The 24,203-nt window shown below is 41.8% G+C and overlaps 1 protein-coding gene across 2 annotated transcripts in view; it reads right to left on the bottom strand.

The window, feature by feature from the left end:
• The window catches only part of eml3 (EMAP like 3), a 54,531-nt gene that overhangs the window by 12,076 nt on the left and 18,252 nt on the right, over positions 1-24,203 (bottom strand). The window contains exons 2-12 of one of the 2 annotated variants that reach the window (XM_047600773.1): positions 16,525-16,701; positions 16,325-16,439; positions 15,675-16,163; positions 12,877-12,987; positions 12,604-12,632; positions 8,320-8,355; positions 7,437-7,557; positions 7,030-7,179; positions 5,838-5,907; positions 5,603-5,713; positions 2,806-2,901 (exon numbers count right to left, since the gene is read on the bottom strand). In XM_047600773.1, coding sequence (XP_047456729.1) covers positions 2,806-2,901; positions 5,603-5,713; positions 5,838-5,907; positions 7,030-7,179; positions 7,437-7,557; positions 8,320-8,355; positions 12,604-12,632; positions 12,877-12,987; positions 15,675-16,163; positions 16,325-16,439; positions 16,525-16,701 — 1,505 coding nt within the window. The remainder of the gene's footprint in view (positions 1-2,805; positions 2,902-5,602; positions 5,714-5,837; positions 5,908-7,029; positions 7,180-7,436; positions 7,558-8,319; positions 8,356-12,603; positions 12,633-12,876; positions 12,988-15,674; positions 16,164-16,324; positions 16,440-16,524; positions 16,702-24,203) is intronic. The other variant, XM_047600782.1, reaches the window with a different exon arrangement.

Raw genomic sequence — 24,203 nt, 5'->3', positions numbered from 1 at the left:
CTCCACCTCCTCCGTGTTAGGACTTGGGCCAAACTAAAACACCTGTGTCCGAAATTGTTCCCTCACTTCCTAATTCCTACTCCCCATATTGAACTCAACAGCTTTCAGACGCTACATGTATCATTATTTAGCGGTATGTTTTTTTTTTTTTTTTTAAAGCTTCATATTTTTGCGACGAAACTTCAAAATGTGTCTCACTAACAGCCACTAACGGCGGCTGAGCTAGAGACGTGATGCATGATGGGATATCCATCGCCTGTTGACTTTTTGCAATGCTTTATGGGAAATTTTGAGCCCCCTCTGTAGGGCATAGAATTTGATCACTGAGGTTTTGGACATCACTACAAAATGGCCTGTACAAAAATCATGGCCGTTACAAAATTACTCTACATAACCCCTATATACAGTAGGCTACTATAAAGGGGTTATGTAGGGAAATTTTGGACACAATTTTGGACACAGCCTAAAATAAACATCAAATATTATTTTTCCAAGGATGGTTTCTGCATGTACTCGTGTCAATTTTTTGGATCCGTTTTAGTTTCCATAGAAACAGGATGGGACATAATGGCGACCACCAGTTGCCCAGCAGAGCGTAGTGTTCATTAAATGAAAACGAGAGTGAGTCTGGAGGAAGAAGCGTCATCCACGTGGCTCCAGTCTGATCAGACTCTGGCTCCAAAGTAGCAAGATGGCGCCGCCCTTATCTCCGGAAAAATAGCGTCAGTTTGGCTGACGAGGAAGTGGTGACGCATCGTCTGGATTCATATCCAGTTTTATGATTTGGTATCGATGTTTCTGTTGTTTGCTCACTTTGCATTTTGTAAATTCATACAAATATTATCTGTATTTCTGAATTCATTCTTAGTTTACAGCGTCTGCACAGGCCTCCACATACAGCACGACTGGCGCCGCAACCTCACGCATCACCTGTCAATAACTGCTTGGCTACAAAAAACACCCACAAATCAGAGGGTGTGGTAGAATTTGTGATTAAAATAAATTAAAAAACTGTTGATTTTCCCAATAGATAATGGGGTTTTCTGTTCCTCGAGGTTCTTGTGCGTTCACTGCACACAGTTACAGGAGCATCATTTCACATCACTGACACAAAAAGCTCCATTCATGGCCCTGCTGTAAAGAGGCATATGGACTATTCCACTGCTGTGGTAGTGGGAGGGATGGAGGAGGAGGGGGAGGAATGGGGGAGGAATGGGGGGGTTATAATCATCTTGTTCCTGTTGGATGAACTCGTATGTTTACATTGCGTGGGCCAAACGTTGGCCCGTCCAGCACTCACACTCAATCCATGCACTCTGGATGTTCCACAAAACATGAAAAACATGCGATATGTTTTTTTTGTTTAGTTTTTTTAGTTTTGCACAAGCCCCCTCCCACCCCCTCCCCGCCAACAAAAACAAAAATCTTGTATTCATATGACAAACAAGTTCAAACACCCACTTATACGTTCACACCGCTGCACTGGAGAGCACACACATACATATACATACACCCAGTTGAACACATGTACCGTATAAAATATTTACACTGTTGCCATGGCAGCTATCCTGACATTGCTCTCAAGGAAGTTGAGGCATTTTGGGATAAAAGCCTATAAAAGCATAGACGTGGCCACCAGCTTCTCCCTTCCTGACCTCCTTCAGAGGAAGGATCTGCACATTCTGCACACAGCCGACCTGATCTGCTGCCGTGAAACCTGGAAGTAGCTGCTAATTTCGTAAAAGTCTGATGATGCGTCTCAAACTGTAGAATGATATCACCCCGAGGAAGTCATACACCATATTAACACACATTAGCACCTTATTAAACTACACCTTAAATATGTATAAATTAGCTGTTTGCTGTGTACCCAGGGATGAATACACAACTTTTTTTTTTTTTTTTTTTACAAAAAGTTCTGGTTCTCAGGTAACTGCTGGAGTTTTAAATAATTAAGTTAATTAAGTGAAGCTAAAACATGAAGTGAAGTTAAATAACTTAAGGTAAATAAAACAAAGTTAAGCTAAGCTAAGCCAAAGTTAAGTTGAACTGATGTAACTTAAGCAAAGCTAAACTAAGATAAATTAAGTTAAGATGTGAAGTGAAGTTAAAGCAAGTTCAGGTAAGCTAAGCTAGGCTAAGCTGAGCATGTAACCTAAGATGTGAAGTGAAGTAATTAGAAATTCAGTTCAGGTATGCTCGGCTAAATTAATATACTCAAGTTAAGCTGTGAAATGTGAAATTAAGTTAAGTTAAGATAAGCTAAGCTAGGCTAAGCAAAAGTTAAGTTAAGGTAAGATAAACTCAGCTAAGCGATGTTAGCTAAGCTGTGAAGTTAAGATATATAAATTAAGTTAAGCTAAGCTAAGTGAAAGTTGAGACAAATTAAGCTAAGATAAACTAAGATGTGAACTAAACTTAAGATAAATTAAATTCAATTATGCTAGGCCAAGTTAAGTTAAGCTAAGCTAAGTTAGTTATGGTAAGTTAGTTACATTAAGTCAAGTTGATGTAATTTAAGCAAAGCTTAACTAAGATAAATTAAGTTAAGCTAAGATGTGAAGTGAAGTAAATATAAATTCAGTTGAAGTTAGAGCTAACGTGAAGTGAAGTTAAAGTAAGTTTAGGTAAACTAAGCTAAGCTAAGCTATGCTAACCTAAGCTGTGAGTTGAAGTTAAGATTCAGTTCAGTTAAGGTAAGTGAAAGTTAAGCTAAGCTAAGCTTATGATAAGCTGATACGTGTTGAAATATTCTTTTGACTATGACATTTAAGTTCACTTGCAGTTTTTGTTTTTGTTTTTTACCTTGACCTCTGCCAGCTTGGTGCCCTTGGCGCAGTCCCACACCGACAGCATGTGTTCATTAGAGTCATCGATGACACACAGAGAAGCTCCAGAGTCCTGAAACAGCGGATCGAAACAAGTCAGAAAACAAAACACAAAAACAACAACAGCAATGTGTGTCTTGGCTCTGTGTCTGGACAAATGAAGCCAATAAAAAACTGATTAATTAAATGAAAACACACGCACACAGTCTATAACACATGTTAGGTAGGGAGAGTGACTTTCCTAATGTAAAACATCTGTACAGGAAGTGTTTACTTTTATTAATGTTGGCAACGTTGATCCGGGGAGAACGCACAAACGTGCTCAGTGGTCAGTGTGTGAACGTTTTACTTTTACCATGACGACACAAGAAAGAAGGTAATGAGGACACATCGGGTTGTGCAGGTATGTTTAGGGAACGTTATAAGATAATCACCAAAAGAGCTGAGCTCCACACAGAGAGAAGCAAACATTCTACAAACGGAGAAAGTTCAACATGTCTGCAGCTTCTAACTATCTGCAAAAAAAAGAAATCCCCCAAGAGTGATAAATTAGGTAAAAGGCAACGCCAACACACATGTGGACAAACCCAAAGCATTGTAGATTCTATGGACAGATGAGAAAACAGAAGGAATTCTGAGGCCTGCCCAGAAACTCTGGAAGAACATTGTGTAGAGAAAGACAACAAGATAACGAGATAACGAGGTAATGACCTGAAGCATTCCATCACAACAAGCTGGGAATTAAAGCTCTTTTCTAGCCAAGTCAGAGTAAGGACCTGAATCCAATCAAAATCTGTTCTGGAGCTGAAGTTAACGTGTCCCTCCAACCCTCATTCAACTGGAATTTTGGTTTCAGATTTGATTAAAAAAGATTTTTTTTAAAAAAACAACAACAAGAAAAAACACCCTAAAGCATCATCTTAACAGAGGAAGTGGACTGAGATATAATCAACCATCAATTTACAACTTCTGTCCCCAAGAAGTTTCAACCTCATTCACAGCTTGGGACTGGTGCTTCGTTAGCCATTCAACCATTAATGGCAATAAGTTGCAACAGTTTCTGGTTCTTACAGAAACAAGTCAAGCAAGTTTCTGAGTTTTTAGGTTCATACTTAAATTTCCCAACAGTCTCTTAGAACTGAAGATGCTACTCACTACTTTTTAAAAGGCCTAAAGCAAACACCAAAACTCACGCCCATGTCAAAACTCCTTAATCCTCTTCAGTTTTAGTGGAAACAAATATGAGTAAGAAGAAGAACAGGAAGCAAAATTACATGTCTAAACACGTGTGCTGCATTGACAAACTTTACCAATTTGTGATGTTTGATGAGGTCGTAGTACGCGATTAAAACTTAAACCACTTTCACATTTAAAGTCCCGGGTCGGACCTCCAGCTGTGAGAGCTGCGTGCTTGTTTTTTCCTCCCTCTAATACGTCAGCATGTACATTGCAGGTAAACGATGGGCAGCATGGTGTATTTTTTAACGCTTTTAGTTTAGTTTGCTGATGACCTGAAGAATGGACCGGTGAAACCCTCGCTCTTTCAAAAGGCTGCTGATACTAGAATAAATCACTGTGTCCTGTACGGAGCCCAATATCTGGCACCGAATCTCCTCTTCTCCTCGGATGCAGAACGCTGCCATGATCATTAAAAAGCAAGCTGTATATAAACCCAGTCGCTCATGCATTCCCCCGTCGATGTAATTTCCCAAACATGACGTAGGACTAATTCACCTATGCGCTTCCATTAACGATCGTGTAACAACACATTTGATTTGTTTGGTTGAAAAAAGGAACATAAATCTCTGCCCTTCAGATATCAGTCTTTATGGGAGTAGACCAAAACTTGTTTTTGAGCTGAAGCTTCTACGATGATAGAGTCTGTCAGGCCGCTGAGTGACAAAATCAGAACTTAACAGGCAGATACATCAACATCAGAGCGAAAAACCCGGGTCAGTTGCAGGGCTTTAGGCAAAGGCTGCACTGACAACATCCAGGTGGAAAATCTTCCAGAGAGGGTTAGGGAGTTTATGGCAGCGTTGGATGACCAGAACATTTCTGGAGCCAAGGTACGAGCTCCCCTCTCCACACTACATTAACTTTGACAGAAATATTTACTGGACTGAATCCAGTCCACTCTCGGAGAAGACAAGGAAAGACTCTATGAATCTCCAGTGGAGGCCGTTTTGCTCATTTAAGATCATTTTAGGGCTGAATTTACTGAATATTAAGAGACGGGTATCAGATCGGGACATTTCCAGTTTTAAGTGTGAAGGACCACATTGAGATTTCCAATTTGAGTAACATCTTAAATATTCTGAATTTTGTATGCTTTTAATGTAACCTGTGTGTAACCCTATGCACTTGTACAGTTGAAATTTGTCCTACTGTTCACTCCGTCTTCAAGTTCACAACACCTGGTTGGATTAGTACAGCCACTTTGCACTTAATTTGCACAATATTAAGCTTCATCTTTTTTTTACCTGTTGTCCACACGTTTAATAGCTGAAGAAAGTACTATTGTATCTATTGTTTGCATTCCTTGGATGTATAAAACTTGAGGAATTATTTACATACGAACTTAATCGGGACCTTATTTGTGTCTACCACGGGAACCCAATAGTGAAATGTTTGTCGTCTGTGAATGTCTCAATAGAGTCTTCAGTGTGCCGTAAGGATTTAGTGAATAAAGTTGCTGCTCAGTCGTTTTCAATCCAAGGGACTGCTACAGTAAAATTCTTGTCCCAATTAGAGCTGACAGTGTCTTAACTTACAGCGAAGGAAAACGCCACCGATCCCACTCCCCTCTGGAAGGTTCCCAGGCCGATCTGCTGCAGGGTGACCAGGGTGGTGGAGTCCCAGATGTGGACGCATGGCTGCAGAGGCTGGTGCACATTACAGAGAGTAGAAACTAGCTGTTTAATTGATATATGCACAGATGCTATGTTTTAAAAGTGCAGAAATATATAAAATATACAAGATTTAAAGATTAAAAAGGTCAATAGGCACCTTGCCGTCTTTATCCACTCCTGCTGTCTGGCCAGATGCCACTCGCACTTTGTCAGGATGGAGGGTAAGACTGCAAAAAATAAATAATAAGATAATTTAGATATATGACAATACAGGATTGTAGAATGCTTTTAGACACGAAGCCATTGCATTCATTTATCTGTCTCTATCTCTTACCATTGTCAAATACCAAATATCTTTTACATATTTTTAACTTAACCTCCTGAGACCTGGGGTTTTGTTTGGTATGCATTTTTAATTTGGGGTTAGTAGGACCTAAGAAGTATAAAAACTGAGCATCATCTTTGAACAGGAAGTAGATTTTGTTGTTTGGAGAGTCAAGTTACACATTTTATATACAAAACCCCTAAACCTAAAAAAAGGCAACTCTACACATAAGGAGTTGCACGAACCGGTCGACTAGTCTCTGATCATGTGACAATAACAACATGGAGACCTCCTAGGAGACAGACGAGGCGTCCATTGGATCGTTGCAGCAAACGAAACGTAAGCCTTAACTGTGAGACCTAACCTTTAACCCTAAGCCCGAAGAATGAACCCTAACCCTAAGCCCTAACCCTAAGAATGAACCCTAACCCTAAGAATGAACCCTAAGAATGGATCCTAAGCCTTAACCCTGTGCGGATATACATCACTTTAGAAGAAGTCCATACTACCATGACATGACAAGCAGAACAATATAAATAATTCAACAATGCACGTTAATATAAAACAAATAAATATGAACTATAGGCAATAAAACACAGCTTCATGTCTAGTGAAGTATTTAAATATGATTATACATTGAATTATGTGAAATAAAACACGCTGGTTATGATTATTTTAATAAAAACCTGTCTCGTGGATAAAACTATAAATTCTTACAAGTTAAAATGACAAAGTTGGACCAAAGTAAAACACTAAAATACACGTCACGTATTATTTTTTAAGGATGGTTTCTGTCATTTTAGGAAGTTAACATAGTGTTGATGCTTGTTTAAGGGTCAGTTTTTTTTGGATATGTTTCGTTTTAGTTTAGTTACTTTACATTGTTGAAACAGGACGTGACTAATGGCACCAGTTGCCATAGATTTAAACATTTTCTAGTGTTTTTCATTGGTGACGACTTGAATGAAATATTCCAAAGTTGTGCAACCCCCTAGTGTGGATGCATTTCTGCTGTTCCACTGACCATCGGACACAGTCTGTGTGTTTGAGATAGTGGCGCTGTGTGCGGTTGTTGATGTGGTAAAGCACGATGACGCAGGCGATGAAGTACACAGCCTCGCCGGTCGGCAGGAAGTAGAGATTGGCCCGGCAGTCCCGTCCCCGGTAGCCATAGCTAGGCCGACAAAGTCAAGGTGTCAACTCACACATGACAAACAAAACCAGGTCCTGACGGACACAGACGGACACGAATTAACATTTTAAAAACACCAGATACGACAGCAGGCAGCCAGAGGGACCCTTTCCGATGCAGCCCGAGTGGCTCCAATCCAAGGAATGCCAGCGCCGTGAAATCAGTCTGAATGTAACACGAGCCTCACAAAGACACAACGGCGAGTCGCGCTCTGCTGTGGCATTTCATGAAAAGGATACACCCAGTCCAGCTCCAGTCTCTCGGAGGGCGGCTCCATCTTCAGGTCCTCGTAGTTCTGGATGTTGGAGGGGATGTACATGGTGATGGGACGACCTCGGATGAACATTTTGATCGACTGTCCTGGAAAACCAAGCAGAGTACACAAGTATTTAGTTTATTTTATTTCACACCACCATTTACATGATACCAATTTTTATCAGACATTCTTAACATACAACAACATTCATCTGTTTCTATTTCATTTGGAGTGCCTGTAAGAAACAGGGGGAATTACAACCTAGTTCTAAAATAGTTGATGAAATTAATTAAAATATCATTATTAGGAGCCAGGCTTTGTGAATCTCAACTTTTCGCGTTTGTGCATCTTTACAGTTTCTTCCAATTGCCAAGAGTCAGTTTTCGTACCAACAGAGTAACGACATATTTAGTGATTTTCAGGTCGTCTCCAGAAAGATATTTATTGTTCTCTCTATTATTCTGGTATAATTTTACTTATTTTAACTGTAAAAAGGTTAGAAAATGCTCCGTGAGTAAGTGCTTTTGCCCTTGTTCACCTAAAATTTCAATATCTGGGAGTTGATTACAATTTGCTGAATGTTATGGGAGTAATAACCTTATAGGAGGAGTGTAATTACCCGAATGACACCATACTGGTTGTAAAATGCAACGTCTTAGCTTTCAGACACCATTGATGTGATTGCAGTAATTCAAAGAGCACTTCATAATAAGCACCTTCTATATGCTAATACATGGCTAAATTAGTTAATTCAATGTAAATTTAGAAAATGTACTATATATATATATGTTCTGTTAATTTTCCCCAATTAGAAGTTTAAAAAAAATAGAGATAAATATACAAAACAACGTAGTAGCAGCTTCTACCTTGGCTGTAGGTTCCTCTTCTGGAGCCTGGGGATCCTGTGATCAAATGAAACCATGAGGTTAGCCAGACAAATAAAAGACGTGAGCTTTAAATCATACTGCGCTGACCCGACTTTGACTTCACGATTCCCCAACGTTAAATCTACGAGCTTTTATACGAGTTGGATTTATGAAGTTTGACATTTTAAAGCTGGGTTCTTCTTTTTCGCTGCGTTTCTTTGGGTCCGTTACCATGGACAACCGAGGAGCGTGAAATACGCTTTTCCGAACGGGAAACGAGGCTTCCTTAATCTCACAACAACAGGAATCATGGGACGGTCAGGAAAACGAACTCGATTCCTCAACCTCAAGGCCCTTAGCTGAGGTCTTCAGCCACAACATTATGACCACTGACAGGAGAAGTGAATTCGATGTTCTGCTGGGAGACTTTTGACTTTTGGACCTGGTATTCATTCATGTGAACGTTACATAGACATGTAGCCCCCACCTAGACCAGATCAGACCAGACACCCCCAGCCCATAGCAATGACCCTCCTTGATGGCAGCAGCTTAACGGTTTAAGAACAACTAAAAAAAAACATGAAGAACATCACAAGGTGTTGACTTGGCCTCCTAATTCACTAAATCCCAAACTGATCAAGTATCTGTGGGAAGATCCATCATAGAGGACCCTCCCCTCAAAGACCCCCCCACTAACAACATGCAGGACACCCTCAGAAGGCCCATGTTCATTCTCTGATGAGCCACAGCTGTTTTGGAGGCACAATGGAGATCTACACAATATTAGGAAGGTGGTCATAATGTTATGCTGGATCCACGTATTTCTCCTCTGAACATTAAATCCATTGTGCTACTTTACAGCTTTGTAAGCAACTGGAAGACAACAGTTGTTGTAGATTAATTCCATTCAAGAGATAGGTAAGATGTTAGCTTAGCATGCTAACATGAGAAATATTCACGCTCTAGACGCCTCCGATACAGGAGGCGCTGTCCCTTTGTGTCAATACATGAAAATTTACACAAATATATCCACAGCTTCCTTTCTTCCATTTATTTGTGCACAAACCTTTATTCTCTGCATTTCAGGAACTGACAGTCCAGCGTCACACTGCACAGCTAACACTCAAACCGATCAAAAGACATATCAGAGGAAAACTAGTTTTGTGGCACCCTACGCTGCAAAAATTGGCCATCCATCATCCTGTCGGCTGAGCTGGAGTGGAGCAGCGTCTCGGCTAACCACAGTGAACGTGATTCCAGGCAGCGCCCACTCTCGCTCTCTGAACAGGCCCTGCAGTGTTTGGCTTCACAAGAACTCACATTAAATAAAAAAAAATGTTCCCAGCAGAGACTGCACTTTGTGAGGAAACTGAAACACAACCTGCATCCTCACAACATTTCTACATAAGTAACTGAGGAAGATTGTTTTTAACAGCGACTGGCTGGAGCTCTACTATCAATGGAGGGACAAAGGCGGTATCAGCTTCAAATGTCGGCTCAGAAAAATCGGCACCAGGTATCGGCCATCGGCCAGGGCTGATGTAAAAAAAACAAAAACGGTATCGGTATCTATCTCTGAAGTATATTAAGGAAGTGGCCTCATTGACTATGTAGCCGAGCTAATAAAAAAAGCTGACTCTGACTGATGGGACTATATTCACTGACGATTTGACCAAAGGACACAGAGGGGAAGAAATCTGGTCTGTCTTTATCAAGTGAAGCCTCTCCAACAAAGATATTACTAGAAATAAGTGGAACCACTGTGGAGGGTAACGTAGTAAATGCAACTTCTGCTTGGACACCCCTGAAACATAAAGCTAATGTTGAGTTAGCTAGTGGTTAGCATTAGCATGTATCAAGAATCCTCCAAATAATGATCAACTTATGGTAATTTCAGTTGCAATTTAGTCAAACTTATAACATTATCCAGGCTGAAACTGATGATGCATTACATATTAATCTTATCTGATATGAAGTGTGCATTGCAAACAAAGAGTTGTTGATGATTGTCTCACTCCAGTCATTTCTTTCAACAGCGTTAGCCAAAGCTGTCTACGACTGGCAGTGGTTGGTATGTAATAAAACTTCAAGTTAGTTTTTTGATTTTTGGTTTTAGCCCCACAAATGCAGTGAGACATTTTCCCTGTGGGAAAGTGACAGTGTTCGCCTCCTTCCCTCTGTTTTGCCTCCAGCTAACGTTGTGACATCACAGTGACGTAGGCCATGAAAGGGTCTATAGCATTAGAAACATATTCCTCAAACAAAAACTAACATGGAACTCCAGATATGTTAAACTGGGGCAGGAAGTTTGAGGTGTCGCATCTGTTTAAATTTTTCTCTCTCTGGAACCATCCTGCTCAGCAGAATCAGCATCGGCCACATTTGCCTCCAAGTTTGTGATAATTTTCTAACCGCTGCAACTAGTGAACAGCTGACAATGTTTAGAAACTATAAAGCAACTGCCTATTCAAAGAATTCCACAAGCTCGAGAGAAATGCTTTTTGTTTGCACAAATCATGCGAGAGACCGTCTTCTGCTGAAGGAATGAGGCCTAAAAACGGGTCTAACCCAAACCAGATTGAAGGCCAACAGACTCATAAAAGCTACGCTAACCACAAGTGTGGTCAGTTGGGAAATCCACTCATTTATTTATTTTTTTTATTTTTTTTTTTTGACTACAAATGGCTACATGTGTGAACCGGAGAGAAGCTGCCTGGGCACAAGAACAGAAGGTACAGTTCAACTCAGGCCTCGTGTAAACTGAAGCCAGGCCGCACCAGCACGTGGGAAAAGTCCCTCATTTAAACACATGGACGTGGGATAATGCAAACTGCACGTGTTGCGTTGCAGCTTCTCACTCGCAGTGCAGATAATCACTGGTGTCTATACAAACTTTACTTACATGTTTGCAATCAACAAGTTTCTCTTTGCAGCTCTTTGTCTGTGTTAATTTCTCCGAGGTGACCTTGATACCGGACCATGTGTGCGTAGGCAGGTCTTAAATAAAGACTTTTTATACTTTTTTGCAAACTGCAATCTTTTCTCTTTTTTGATCCCTCTCTAAAGAGTTTGGAAGCCACAAATAATCTGCAGTCTAATCTGCAGTCAGACAGACTGAAGACGACAAAGATCACTCCATAATAGACCCCTTCACGGTCTAAAATGCTGTGACATTAGCTGGAGGCAAAACCCTGTGGGAAGTTTGAGGCAAACACTGTCACTTTCAACCATGAAAATGACATCTTGCTGTATTTAGGGGGCCAAAACCAAAAAATCTAAATGACTAACTTGAAGTTTTATCACATACCACCCACTGCCAGTCGCAGACAACTTTGGTTCGGCTTTGGCGAATAAGAGAAAGGAACAACTACACTCAGACGCTCATTCTTATCAGATTAATCAGATCAGATTAATATGTAACACATCATCAGTTTCAGCCTGGATAACATTATTGGTTAGATTAAGTAATAATCTATAATTATTCATTTCATCTTAATCATTATTTGGGGGATTCTTGTTACATGTTAATGCTAACTGTTAGCTAACTCAACATTAGATGTATGTTTCAAGGATGTCCAATTGCATTTACTACCTCCACCGTGGTTCCACTTACTCTTTGTAATATCTTTGTTGGAGAGGCTTCACTTGATAAAGACAGACCAGACTTCGTCCACTCTGCTAACACGTGTTTACAGGCTATTGAGTTTGAGATGTTTTGCCTCCGGCTAAGCCCCGCCCCTCAAAAAACGTCACACTGTTTACAAACTGTGAAGGTGCCTATAGTCTCAGAGGAACCAGAGGGACCCAGAGGAACCCAAGGGAACGTCTCAGCAGCTAAACTGTTTGGACAAATACCTTGTTGAGTTTCATTTTCAAACAGAACAAACAACGACCACCAACACCAAATTTCTTGGGATGGCGAAAAAAGGTCACTGTTACAAAGCCTTTACCTGAGAGGTACAGCAACTCAAACAGAATTAGACTGATCTGATAGAGGGTTTCTGAGTAGTGTAAGGAAGTGTCCGATCAGATATGTGAGCGACTAAGCAACACAGCTCCCCTCTTCACACTCACTTTAAACCCAGTGAGTCTGAACTTAAAGTAAAATAAGTGACATAAATATAGTTTTTTGTACGCGCATGATTAAAATACTGAAGGAATCATCAGGAGTCATGAAGTTATGAGAGCTGCAGAAAATCTGAGTTAACAACCAAATGCTGGGATATTTTGCATCACATTAGGCAATTAAAGTTTCCAAAAACAGAAAGAGTATCATGACCTCACCTGCATTGGTGATCAGGTCCTTAGCGCGACTGTGTAGACAGAAAACAACCACGTCAGACAGATGCAGGACATCACTTTCGTACACATTAGTCTTCTGTGAGGGCTTCAGGAGAACGGAACGTTTGTTATTAATATTATTATGATTCACGGGGGCCATCGACGTTCCAGCGAGTGTTTCTTTGCTGAGATATGTGAGATATGCGACAGGCTACGGCAGCCAGAGGAAAAACTGAGACATTGTGACGGGTGTGAGTGATGTGCTGCGAGACTCACTTCTCCAGGCTGGGGGAGCGGGTGAGGAGGTTGGCCGAGGACGCCGCCTTTTTGTCCAGACGTTTCCTCTGCCTCTCTGGGTTACCGAGTTTCTCGCTGTTCCTGCGAACCCTGGAGCATCGCAGGACAAGAGTCAGCACACACACGTGTCAACGAGTCCACAGACCGCGCTGCTTAAATGATTTATTCACGTCTAAGAAATTTTTCTGCATAAAAATGACCTGAAAGTATCAGCGGATATTCACAGAGAACCCTGTCAAACTAATGAAACTGAAATATTATGATTTTTTGTGCAGGTAAATGACCCAATAGTGTGCACAGGTAGCTAAATTCTGGGTTTAAAGGTTCAAATTAGGGCTGGAATATCGATCGATAAATATATCGAAATATCAACAGTATTGACCCATGGCTAGTATCGGTATTGGATTGATACTAGCACGATGAGATCGATAATTTTGTTACAGTTTCTCTCCTGTATGTCCAGTAAATTACTCCTCACAGATTTCATTCTCTCCAAGTCTGTGCAAAATTACAAAGTTATTCAATGATCATGATATTTCAAGTAAAAAAGTATCGGCATCTGCGATACTATCCCTGTATTTGCTTGGTATCGGATCGATACCAAAATTCCCGGTAACGCCCACCTCTAGTTGAAATAGAATAATTTCATTTAAATAACATACTACAATAATAGAAAACTCTAAATATCTTAAACATTGACAGGTTCAAGGGAAAAAGTTAGTAGGTGGTGATTCATGCAGAAAATTTAAAAATTTAAAGAAAGGAAACTGTTATTAGTACAGTGCAAGAGGAGTTCATCATTTATTGTTAGTATTTTCAAATCATATTCACTTTTTGAGGGAAAAAAAAAGGAATGAAAACAAACCCAAGTCTGTCATACAGAAGGTTTAGGTTCTCAACATGTTAGCCTTGCTTGATAATATTACCATTTTAACCTGCTGAGACCTTGCGTCCTCATATGGGGACATTATGTTTTAGGTTTGTTGCAGCTTCTTATTCTGCTTCATTTAGACCTGTTGCCTTCATAAGGAGACACTTTTGTCTGTCATGTACTTATAGCGAAGGGTCAATGCACTTGTTTATTTATTCTTATTAACTTTTCTAGTTTGATGTGACATGAAACATGTAACAAATTCACACGTACACGTTTGAGGACGTTGGGATTTCATTGTTTCCAATTCTTCTTTTGTATTAAAATAAACCCTTTTATATTTTGGTTCACGTTGGTGACTTAAACTGTTATTAAATAATCCCTGTGTTCACATATTTTTTTGAAACCTACTTCCAGTTCAAAGATGATGCTTATTTTTTATGCTTCCTACTAATCCTTAAATACCTAAAGATCTTATTCTCATCTTAAAGAAATTAAGATGCATTCCAAACAAATGCTTGGGTCTCAGGAGGTTAAAGCAAACCAGCACCCTGTTACCTATTTATATCCCGAGAAGGAAGTAGCTCTAAAACTCTTCAACAGATTTTTCACTTACACCTTGTCGAGTTTCATTTTCCTTTTCTCCTCCAAACTAGGTGGTTTATATGATCATTATTAGGTTTTGTTTCAGCAGTTCATCAATGTGCAGGGTTTAAATATGATGTAAAAGTCATTCATCTCTTTCCTAAAACTATACTGAGGCAAAGCCGATCATAACCCTGAAGGATCAGCTTGCAGAGGACGGAGAGAGTTGGTACTGAATTAGAGTTAGACGTATAAGAACAAACATGCGGTGAGTTGTAAGGTTTCCTGGTGTACCATCAGCCTCACCAGAGCAAGACTTACAGAACATAAAACCAACTCTGCTGTTTATGTCACCGGGCTCAGATCTAGGAAGTGAAACTCAGACGAAACATCTCATGAGAAACAAGAGAACGGGAGAAAGAAAACTGAACAAAAACAAACCCACGGCACCAGTAAACAAAAGCAGCAGTGGTCCAAAACTCACTGTCAGAGAGGAAATCATTTGGGAAAAAGAGGATCACGGAAGAAAACTGATCCCAGCATGAAAGAGGTTGATTTTGTTTGAGGACAACGCCGTTAGGAGGGATTAAAAGGTTAGTGTGGAATTGCATTAGCAATTTGTGTGTTTCTGCAAAACCCAGTTGACTTGCAAATCCCCCCGACATCTGCATCTCCTTACAGAGCCTTCAACTCTAATCCTTTGCGGCTACAGTGAAGTCGTAACTTAGAGGACCAGTCTGGACGGTCTACCCCGACGGACAATAACATTGGTGCAGCTTGTTTAGACGGATATTCTACATCTAAGCATTTTCACTTCACGCAAACGTTACATCTGTACAGCCTTGGCGACCTTTCTCGGCCAAGCTGTAATCCAAAACCGTACCCTGCTTTGTATTTTTTCTTTTTTGTACCGCAGTCAATTATCCTGACGTCACATTTTCCACTGGATTCAAATCTCTGTGTCAGTGCGATTGCTGCGAACAAGTGCCACCATTATGCTCTGCTACAGCTTTATGCCCTCCCCCCCTCCTCCATTCCCCACTCCCCGAGAGCCCTCGCTCAAACAAATGGAAAAGAAAGCACACGACGACAGAACATGTCATCTCCCTTGGGTTTCCGGCTCTATGTAATCATACCCTGGCTACCTGAGGCTGAAGGCTTCATGCTGCTTGCAGCACAACTGGGCTTTGCAGAGTGAGAATTAAGGGAAACAGTGTTACGGTTAATTCATCCAAGTTGCGAATCATGCAATCAGATTTGGGGAAAGATGATTACGGTTACGGAGGAAGCGGCGACGATGCGAGAAGACGAACGAACGCACAGTGATTTCTGTCCTTCCTGGATGGGGGACAGGGGTCCAGATCGGGGGCTGAGGTTTTGGTCTGAAGTTCTCAGAGAGGCAGGACCTGGGTCCTCTGGAGAGCAGCTCCCGTCCTGGAAGTCCTCCCTCTGGAGGCTTCGGATCGTGGTGGGCTGGATGGGCTCCTCCACCGACGACGTCCAAGTCAGGTCCTTCTCCTGCTCCCCTCCGTCTTCCTCGTCTTCTTCCTGCTCCTCGTCCTCTTCCTCCATCCCGGGGATCCGGTGGAGCTTGGCCCGGCTCCCTTCAAGCGAAGACTGCCCTGGAAGGAGGGCATCCTCCAGCTGCAGGCTCTGGACCTGCCTGGGGAGAGGGACCCTGTCCTGCTCGGATGGGGTGGGCTCGGTCTGGGTCGACCGGTCCAGTGTTGCTGGTCTGGCTCGGAACTCCAAGGACATTGGGGTTCCTGTGTGGCCGTTAGCATTGGGTACAATGCTGTCTGAAGGTTGGCTAGAGATAGTTCAAGGGTTGAGAGCACCAGACAACAGTCATATAGGAAGATCACGCACAGATATGAACACAAGTACACGGACACCACTAAGGCACAATGATACAACAATGGTCCATCCTCATTTGTGTCTCTGTAAGCCCCTGGTTTGACGGTGCAGTACCTGGTTGGAGGGTGGCGGATGCCATCGAAGGCTGAGCTGGAGGACAGTTTCCTGACACTGGTGCAACCATCTGAGCCGCACACTTGGTTGAGAACCCGTGCAGCGCCCGGGTTTACTGAGGGGGGTATCAGAGGAAATGGTTAGTAAGCTCTGAGCGACACCACCGCACTGGACGGATGCAGTCCGTGAACGTCACCCACTCGCTATGAGCTGCTGCTTCAGCAACGGGAGGAGCTGATCGTGGATGCGGATTTTGCGCAGAGCGTCGGCCAGCGAGGACTTGAGCAGCGTGATCTCATCCTCCTGCGCTTGCAGGCGCACCTCCATCATGGACGCCCGGTCCGGGAACTCGGCGCTGCTGTCCGCCGAGACATCGTCTGCAAAGTGGAGGAAGAGGTCAGGGTCAAACTGTCTTCTCCAACAACAGGTGGTTAACAGACAGAAGTTAGGTTAGTTTCTGATGGTTAACACCCGCAGATGTTCCTATTTATACCACAACTCTTGCACCAGTCCTTTAGAACCTGAGGAAGCTACTCGGATGAATCGGCTTCAAGAAACTCCATAAGTCCGGATGCCTTTCTCCACCTTCACAGACATCTACAAAGGTCAAATCATTTGCACAATTTGGGCGGCAATAAACAATAATTAATCACTCAATATGTCGTCCGATATGACAAAATGCCGTCTAGCTCACATTCCCTAAAGTATTTGAACATCCAAACAACATAATAAATGTACACAAACACATTTTAATACTAGTGAAATCAAGATATTGAGCTTCTATTAAAATGCTTCCACGCCTTCTCTAGCACCGACATGAAAACCATGATTACACATGGTCACACTATGTTTTGTTATGACCACTATCAGGAGAAGTAAATAGCATCGACCAATGACAATGAAGATACTGCTGTATGTGTAGGATTTAACCTTCCTTCACCCATCTCGAATGTCTCTATAATGCTAAATGTTGGTATAAATGTGGTCTACTGCCCATGGACTCATGTACCAGGCACCTAAACCAGACCAGAACCCCCCATCCCACAGTAATGACACTCATTGATGGTTTGAAGCAGCCAATCCCATGCAGAATGCAGCCTGACACACACACAAAAAAGCTTTAGGAAGAACTAAAAAAAAAAAAAACATGAAGAACAGCACAAGCTGTTGACCTGGCCTCCAAATTCACTAGATCCCAAACTGATCAAGTATCTGTGGGATGATCCAGCATAGAGACCCCTCCCCTCAACCCATAGGACACGAAGGACTGAGAATTAAGTTCTATCTCGCCAAAATAAAGCACAGATTCCATTCTCTCTGTAGCGCTCTGGTTTTGGGTTCAAGTTTTGGGTTTTACTTCATCTTGCCAAATGCAATTTCTGTCTTTCGATGACAAGTAAGAGAGTCCAAAAAAAAAAAACACATTCAGCCTTTCCAACCATTTAAACGTTCAGGAAGTTAAACAACTCAGTCTCGGTCCAGCTGAAGGTTTATTCCCCTTAATGTAACAGGACTTTGCAAAATGTGTTTCACATCTGGATGGAAGGGATGGGGTTAGGACTGAACTGCATGCAAACAACTATGTAAAAGAGCATTTTAATGTGTATGCAAAGAAAGACAAACATACACGTGTTTTCTGGGGATTATACACGTTTGTGTTTGAACAGCAAACAGTGTCTAAAGCTTCTAGAAGACGTTACTGCACGTGGAGTGGAGCTACAGTTTGTGTTCGTTCTGGTGTAAAAGGTTTGTCTATGTCGAACGCCTCCTCCTGTTCTTGTGTCACAGGATACGAATGACACTTTCCCACTCCAGCCACGCCTCAGTTGTGTTTGCATTCTGTGCGATTACTCGGCCACTCAAGTCTCACTGGGCCATTTTAAGAGTTGTTTTATATTTCTTCACTGCAATCCTACGCAGCGCAGGCAGGCGTTAACCGAAGTAATAAGTAGGTGAGTCGGCTCCCACAGACACCACTGGTTTCTGCACAAATCCTTTAAAAGAGTCACAGACTCTATTTTAGCAAAAAGGGCGAATAGTCAAAGATCCACAAGCTGGAATTACACAGTGCTGGTAATTACAGCCTCCGGCTCCGCTTCCAGCCTCTGGACATGCAACAGTCAGAACTCAAGACAACCCGAAGTCAAACCAAACCTATGTTCAACTCAACCGACCAAACCAACCACACATCACATCAATCCAGGGGTTAGCCGTTGGTGCTAATGAACCACTCCCCGAAACACCAACAACCGAGGGAGCAGGACTTGAAGCCCGGCAACCGTTCGCACTTGAAAACCTCTAATGGAAGTTACCCATCGCGTTCAGAGGTGTTGACCACCTTCACTGGCTGCTTGTCATCGCAAATTAACTTTCATTCACCACCCAGATTGATTTATTTGACAATTTCATTTAAAATAACACCAACTCTACCAAAGCATCTAACAAGGCAAGAATGGTGCATACGTTAATCGAAGGCAGTCATACAATTACACTCAACAAGCTTTTCTGTGTATTAACAACATCAATCACTACAGACGTGGTCCATCCCAACACTCAATTAAATCTTAAATCAAATTTAAATCTATGTTCATCAGAGATAAATATATCATCATACATAAACCTCACGTCTCACTAACCCCTCAGATGATCACTTAGAAATCAGGGTCTATCTAGAAGAAGTAGAACTTAATATCCAGCTTTAAAAAAATTAAAAAAACCATAAACCTGTCTAGCTGCAAATGGTTTTAAGATTTCCCGGCAATCTATTCCATAAAGTTACCGCAACATACAAAAAACGTTCCTTCCCCATGTTACACTTAAACCTGGGAGGAACAAAATCAGTGGAACTGCCTCTAGTGGAATCTTTTGTACTTATAAGACGCTCTGTTTTAGCATTAAAGCTGCCAAACTTCCATGAAGAAGGAGAAGAATCAAAATCACGCGACTAAACTTGGCTGCTGCGTGGAAGTATTTTACTCAATCATTTGGAAATTGTCTGATGCACATGTTTGGCGAGGTGATAGCATGTGATCGTTAATCTATGCTAACAACTTGATTTGATTTGACTACACTCAGGGAAAGGCTGAGTCTATCTCAACCATTCACACTCACACCTACAGCCAGTTTAGAATCACCGATGAACCTAATGAGCACGTCTTTGGGCGACCGGGAGGAAGCTGCAGTACCTGGAGAGAATGCAGAAAGCCGATGGATTCGAACCCAGAACCTTGTCCAGTGAGGTATCAGTCAGTAGGTTTACATGCACGTAAAAAAAAATAAATAAATATTGCCTTAATCCGACTTTAACTGGACAATTTAAGTTCATGTAAACACGTTCTCCTTATCCAACTAAGACACTCAGATAATGAGATTGGAAATCAATTTTCTCCGGCATGTATTCGCCTTAATCGGGCTTTAACTGGACAAGGAGTGACCCTGGAAGAAGGTAAACAGAGCTGGTAGAAGAAGTACGTGAGGGATGGCGCCATCTTATCTGCGGCAGAAGTAGTGCACATTACATACGGGATTAAAAAAGCTGAACTATTATCCATCTGGTTGTTGTTTGAAATGCTCCACGTTTATTATTATTTGACTTAAAAGGTCAACCGGAAAGGGGTCTGTATTAACCCGCTAAAAAGACACATATCGCCACCTAGTGTGGAGGAGGAGGACATGTTCCCGTCAGTTATTTGATTTTCTCGGTTGCATGTAAACTGGGACATTCAGAAAGTCCAATTTTGAGCCCCATTAAAGTGTGCATGTCAACGCACTGAGTGTTAATTACCACCCCAACTGTGCTGCACACAACAACAATAAAAACTGAACGCTGTGTGGTCTCAAGACACGGCATCAGGAACAAAAATCTCACAGAGAGGATTGTGGAACTCGTCCAGCCCTTTCCTCCAGTAGAGAAGCAGCTTCCCTGTCCTCGCTACATTAGCTTTGACAGTTTACTGGAGTTTATCCAGTTGCACAATGCACATGTGATCCAGGAGAATTACAAGTACAACAAGTACAATAAGACAAGCCTTTATGAATAACTAACTAACTTTTTGCTTATCTTAGATCAGATTGGATCTCGGTTGGACAACACTGAACACTAAAAGATTTGTATCAGCTCAACTAGGAGTGGGGGCAAAAAAACAGACAAAAAAATTTGATGGGACCGCCTTAGTAAAGCTTCCAGGATTAAAAACAACAGCTTAATGTATTTGCCCGGGATCCTCGGCATGCATGAGAGGCTTCGGTACAAAAGGGTTTCTGTGATCAACACAACCGCCTACCACTTTCTCAGATCTTGTGGGCCGATATCAAATATCAAATCTGAGTGTTTCCCCCGAACTCCAAACGGTGTGACTCATCGCCTCGAAACAAACTGCGCAAATTCCCATACGGCAGCCATTCACTCGGCACTCCTGTTAATTCATTTCAATCCAGGAGATTTGTTTTTCTTTCATGTGTGAATGGCCACTCCTTTTTTTTTTTTAACGTCCCTTTATCTCAACCTGTTTCCTTGTCTCTGCTGACAGTTGGTGTTCATTAAGCCTCTTAAGCTTTCGATTTGCAATAATATTTGTTTTCTTTGTTAATTGCTTTGAGTGAGTGATTTTAAATGTTACCTTCTTGTTTATAACTCATTAGTTCTCGACTCTTGAGCCGGCGGTTACCTGAATAAATAAAGCTCAACAAGCCAAATAAAACTCAGAGGGAAACATTAATAAGGTTAGGCATCAACTGCTGAGCTAGGAAGCCGGCTAATGATAAACTTTCTGATAAGTTCTGATAAGATATACAGGATGACAACGACTATAAGTCAACGGTCCAGTGAGTTCTACGAGCTCAGTGGTGATTTACTACCAGCAATAAAGCATTAAATATTCTGAAAATGAAACCTCCAAAAATAGAAAAGAAACCCAACGGTCGGTTGATTAGCATTTGTTCGGCATTTCAGGCGGTGTTGTAAATCTTTTGGTTAAAAAAAATAAATATATAAAATACACCTATTAGCCATCTGTGTATAAAAAAATGGCTCCTGTCAATACCCTCAAATTACGACTGACTGCTACTGGAACATATTTCATAAACGTATTGTAAATGGAACCCAAATTCGTTTGGGAGCCAACGGTTCCATGTGTCTCAAGCTGGTTGGGGGGTAAGGAGTGTAAGACCGAGGCCTCGTGGGATGTTCTGGCTCGTCAGGTTTGTGAATCACTGCCATTTACGAGAGAGACGTTTCCAGCGGAGCAGAGAGGGGATTTCATCATCAGCGCCGCTGCCTGACAACCAGACCTGTTCTATCTTGGCAGCCATTAAATCTTCCTAGAACAATTAGGCCTACTTGGAACTCCCGATACGTTCAAAGCCGAGCACATGACGAGGCCTCTCTAACAGCTGTGATGACAGCCCGTTGCGCAACATGATTCCTCACTCGCCGCTCTGTGAAGGCGTGTCATTGTTCTGCCTTTCGCCGACCGCGTCTTCGACAGCTCTGTCATACGTTGCATGGCGTTAGCTTGAGAATATCAGGAAAGTCACCTCGACCTTAACAACCACTGAAACTGAGGGCATCAGCCACAACATTATGACCACCGGTTGGTACAGTGTTCTGTAGGGGAACATTTGAACCTGAACTTCATTCATGTGGATGTTACTTAGACCCCCACCCCATAGCAATGACACTCCTTGATGGCCATTACCCAATAGGATGCCGGGGGATGGCTTACGGAACCAACCCATAGGACCCAAAAGCCCCCACTATGCCTTAAAACAACATCCGCTACACCCTAAAAAGGCCCATGTCCATTCTCTGGTGAGTCACAACTCAAAGGAGACATACGCAATATTAGGAATGTGCTCATAATGTTATGTGTCTGATCGGTGTCTCTTATCTTTCTGCCTCGCTCATTGCCTATTAGCACTTGGGATGCGGTGTAGATGAAAAAAAAAAAAACACTCTTACCAAACAGCAACCTGAGGGCAGGAAAAATGGAAGTGCCAAAACCTCACAAAGCTGGCACCAGAAGAATAATCACCCAGAGACTTCCACGTTAAAATACCTGGCTTTACAGCAGGAATAAAACGTGTTTTACAGCGCGGTGCAAAAATAGCTTGTTCATGACTACTGTGCCTAGAGTGTTTTATATATATATATATATACAATTACTTACATCTTTGCCCACTTTTGCCAGGAGTTTGGAGGATGTGGCTGCCATGGTAACCCTTTAACTCCTCAGCCTCAACTCATTTTACCTTAAAAAGGTCATGAAACTTTTTCAGGATACCTGAAACTTTTAATGTCTGTCAGTTATTTGCAATTTACCGCATGTTATAATAGTGTATTAATCTTGTGGGAGAGGAGAAAGTGAAATTACCGTAATAAACCCATAAAAGCCTTAAACGGCAACGCCTCAGCTTTCAGAAACCGCTGGAATCTTTTGGTCAACCATGATGTGTTTACGGTAATCCTACGGGCGATTGCACAAACGTGCAGCAGACGTCAGCTAGCTGAAAAGCTAATTAGAGGAATGTGAACCCACATCCAATAAAACCATCTGTCTAAGCAGTCTGTGTCTTTATTTGAGTTTGATTAAAAGTTGTCAACGAACCGTCCTGCAGATACGACCGTCGGGATTATCCATTCTTGTTGAACACTGTCACTAAAAAAATGCGCAGAAGCCGAGGACAATTACCCGAATCAAGTTGGTAGTATTGAATGACGATCAACTACTACCAAACGTTGACCGTTCATAAAATGAAGCCAGAAATGGGCGCAGCCTGTGGTCGCCATGTTGGACGAGCTTAACTCCGCCCACACTCGGATATTCTAAATATGGCCTTGCGGAGGTCGTGTTGGGGTGGAGCTAAACCAGCCAGGACGCTGAGACCCGCCCACCCAACGCTCCGCCACCTGTTAGCTCAGGCTACCACCTGTCACTCAAAGCAGGAACTCCTTTAAATGTGCAGAATTTTAAACGTTAATAAGAAAAAAATAAACGAATGAGTTAGAAAATAAATTTACATCCCGTAAAGCTGCCATGAATAGTGAAATAGTAGTGATAGTGAAAAGTTTTTTTTTGTTCCAGGCTGTAAACATGCTTTGAAGTTGAGCTTTTTAACATGGGGATCTATGGGGATTTGCTCCCTTTTGGAGCCTCAAGTGGCCACTTGATGAACTGCAGCTATTTGAATTTAGGCATGGGCTTCATTGCTCAGCCCGGAGGTTGCCCCCTGCTACCAACTCACCAAACATCCAATTTGTAGCTCTCAGCAGACATGCTTATACATGACATGTTCTTATATTTTTGATGCTACCCAACCGGCACAAAAACAAAAGTAGAATAAGAAAGTGTGACGCTACAGGTTTCGGTTTCAGTTTTATGACAGACCTAAAATGAGCTGAAGCCACTGATCCAGTCATTTTAGCCTTCATACTTTTTATACCTTATTCATATTTTAACAGCTGCTGTCTGTAGTGGAGCTCTGCTGCTGTTTCAGAACCAAGAACGACTGTTTTTTTGTTTTTGTTTTTATTTGATTTGCCCCCGATCTGATACTGATGTTTTAATGACCGCCATGAACTCCCCAACCCTCTCTGGAATATTTTTGTCCTTTTCTTCTTTTAGCATTCAGCATTTGTTTTGGTTTACAAATTTCTGATTGACTTATTTTTTTTCGTAAAGTTCTTCCTCACAGCAGTCAAGATTAGTCACGTGCTTTTGGTTCTTTTCTTCTTCTATATTTGGCAGCTTTGATGTTCGTCAGCCGCATTTAAAACAGAGGAGGAAGAAGACATTTTGACACTACGATGCCTTTGGCCTTGATTACAGACCTAAACCAAATAACTAGAAAAGTTTGGGTTTTGTTGAAGCCTGATACCTCT

Source organism: Mugil cephalus, chromosome 1, assembly GCF_022458985.1.
Source record: "Mugil cephalus isolate CIBA_MC_2020 chromosome 1, CIBA_Mcephalus_1.1, whole genome shotgun sequence".
Taxonomy (NCBI): Eukaryota; Metazoa; Chordata; class Actinopteri; order Mugiliformes; family Mugilidae; genus Mugil; species Mugil cephalus.
The sequence above is the reverse complement of the archived record's forward strand: the minus strand, read 5'-3'. Positions and strand labels throughout refer to the sequence as shown.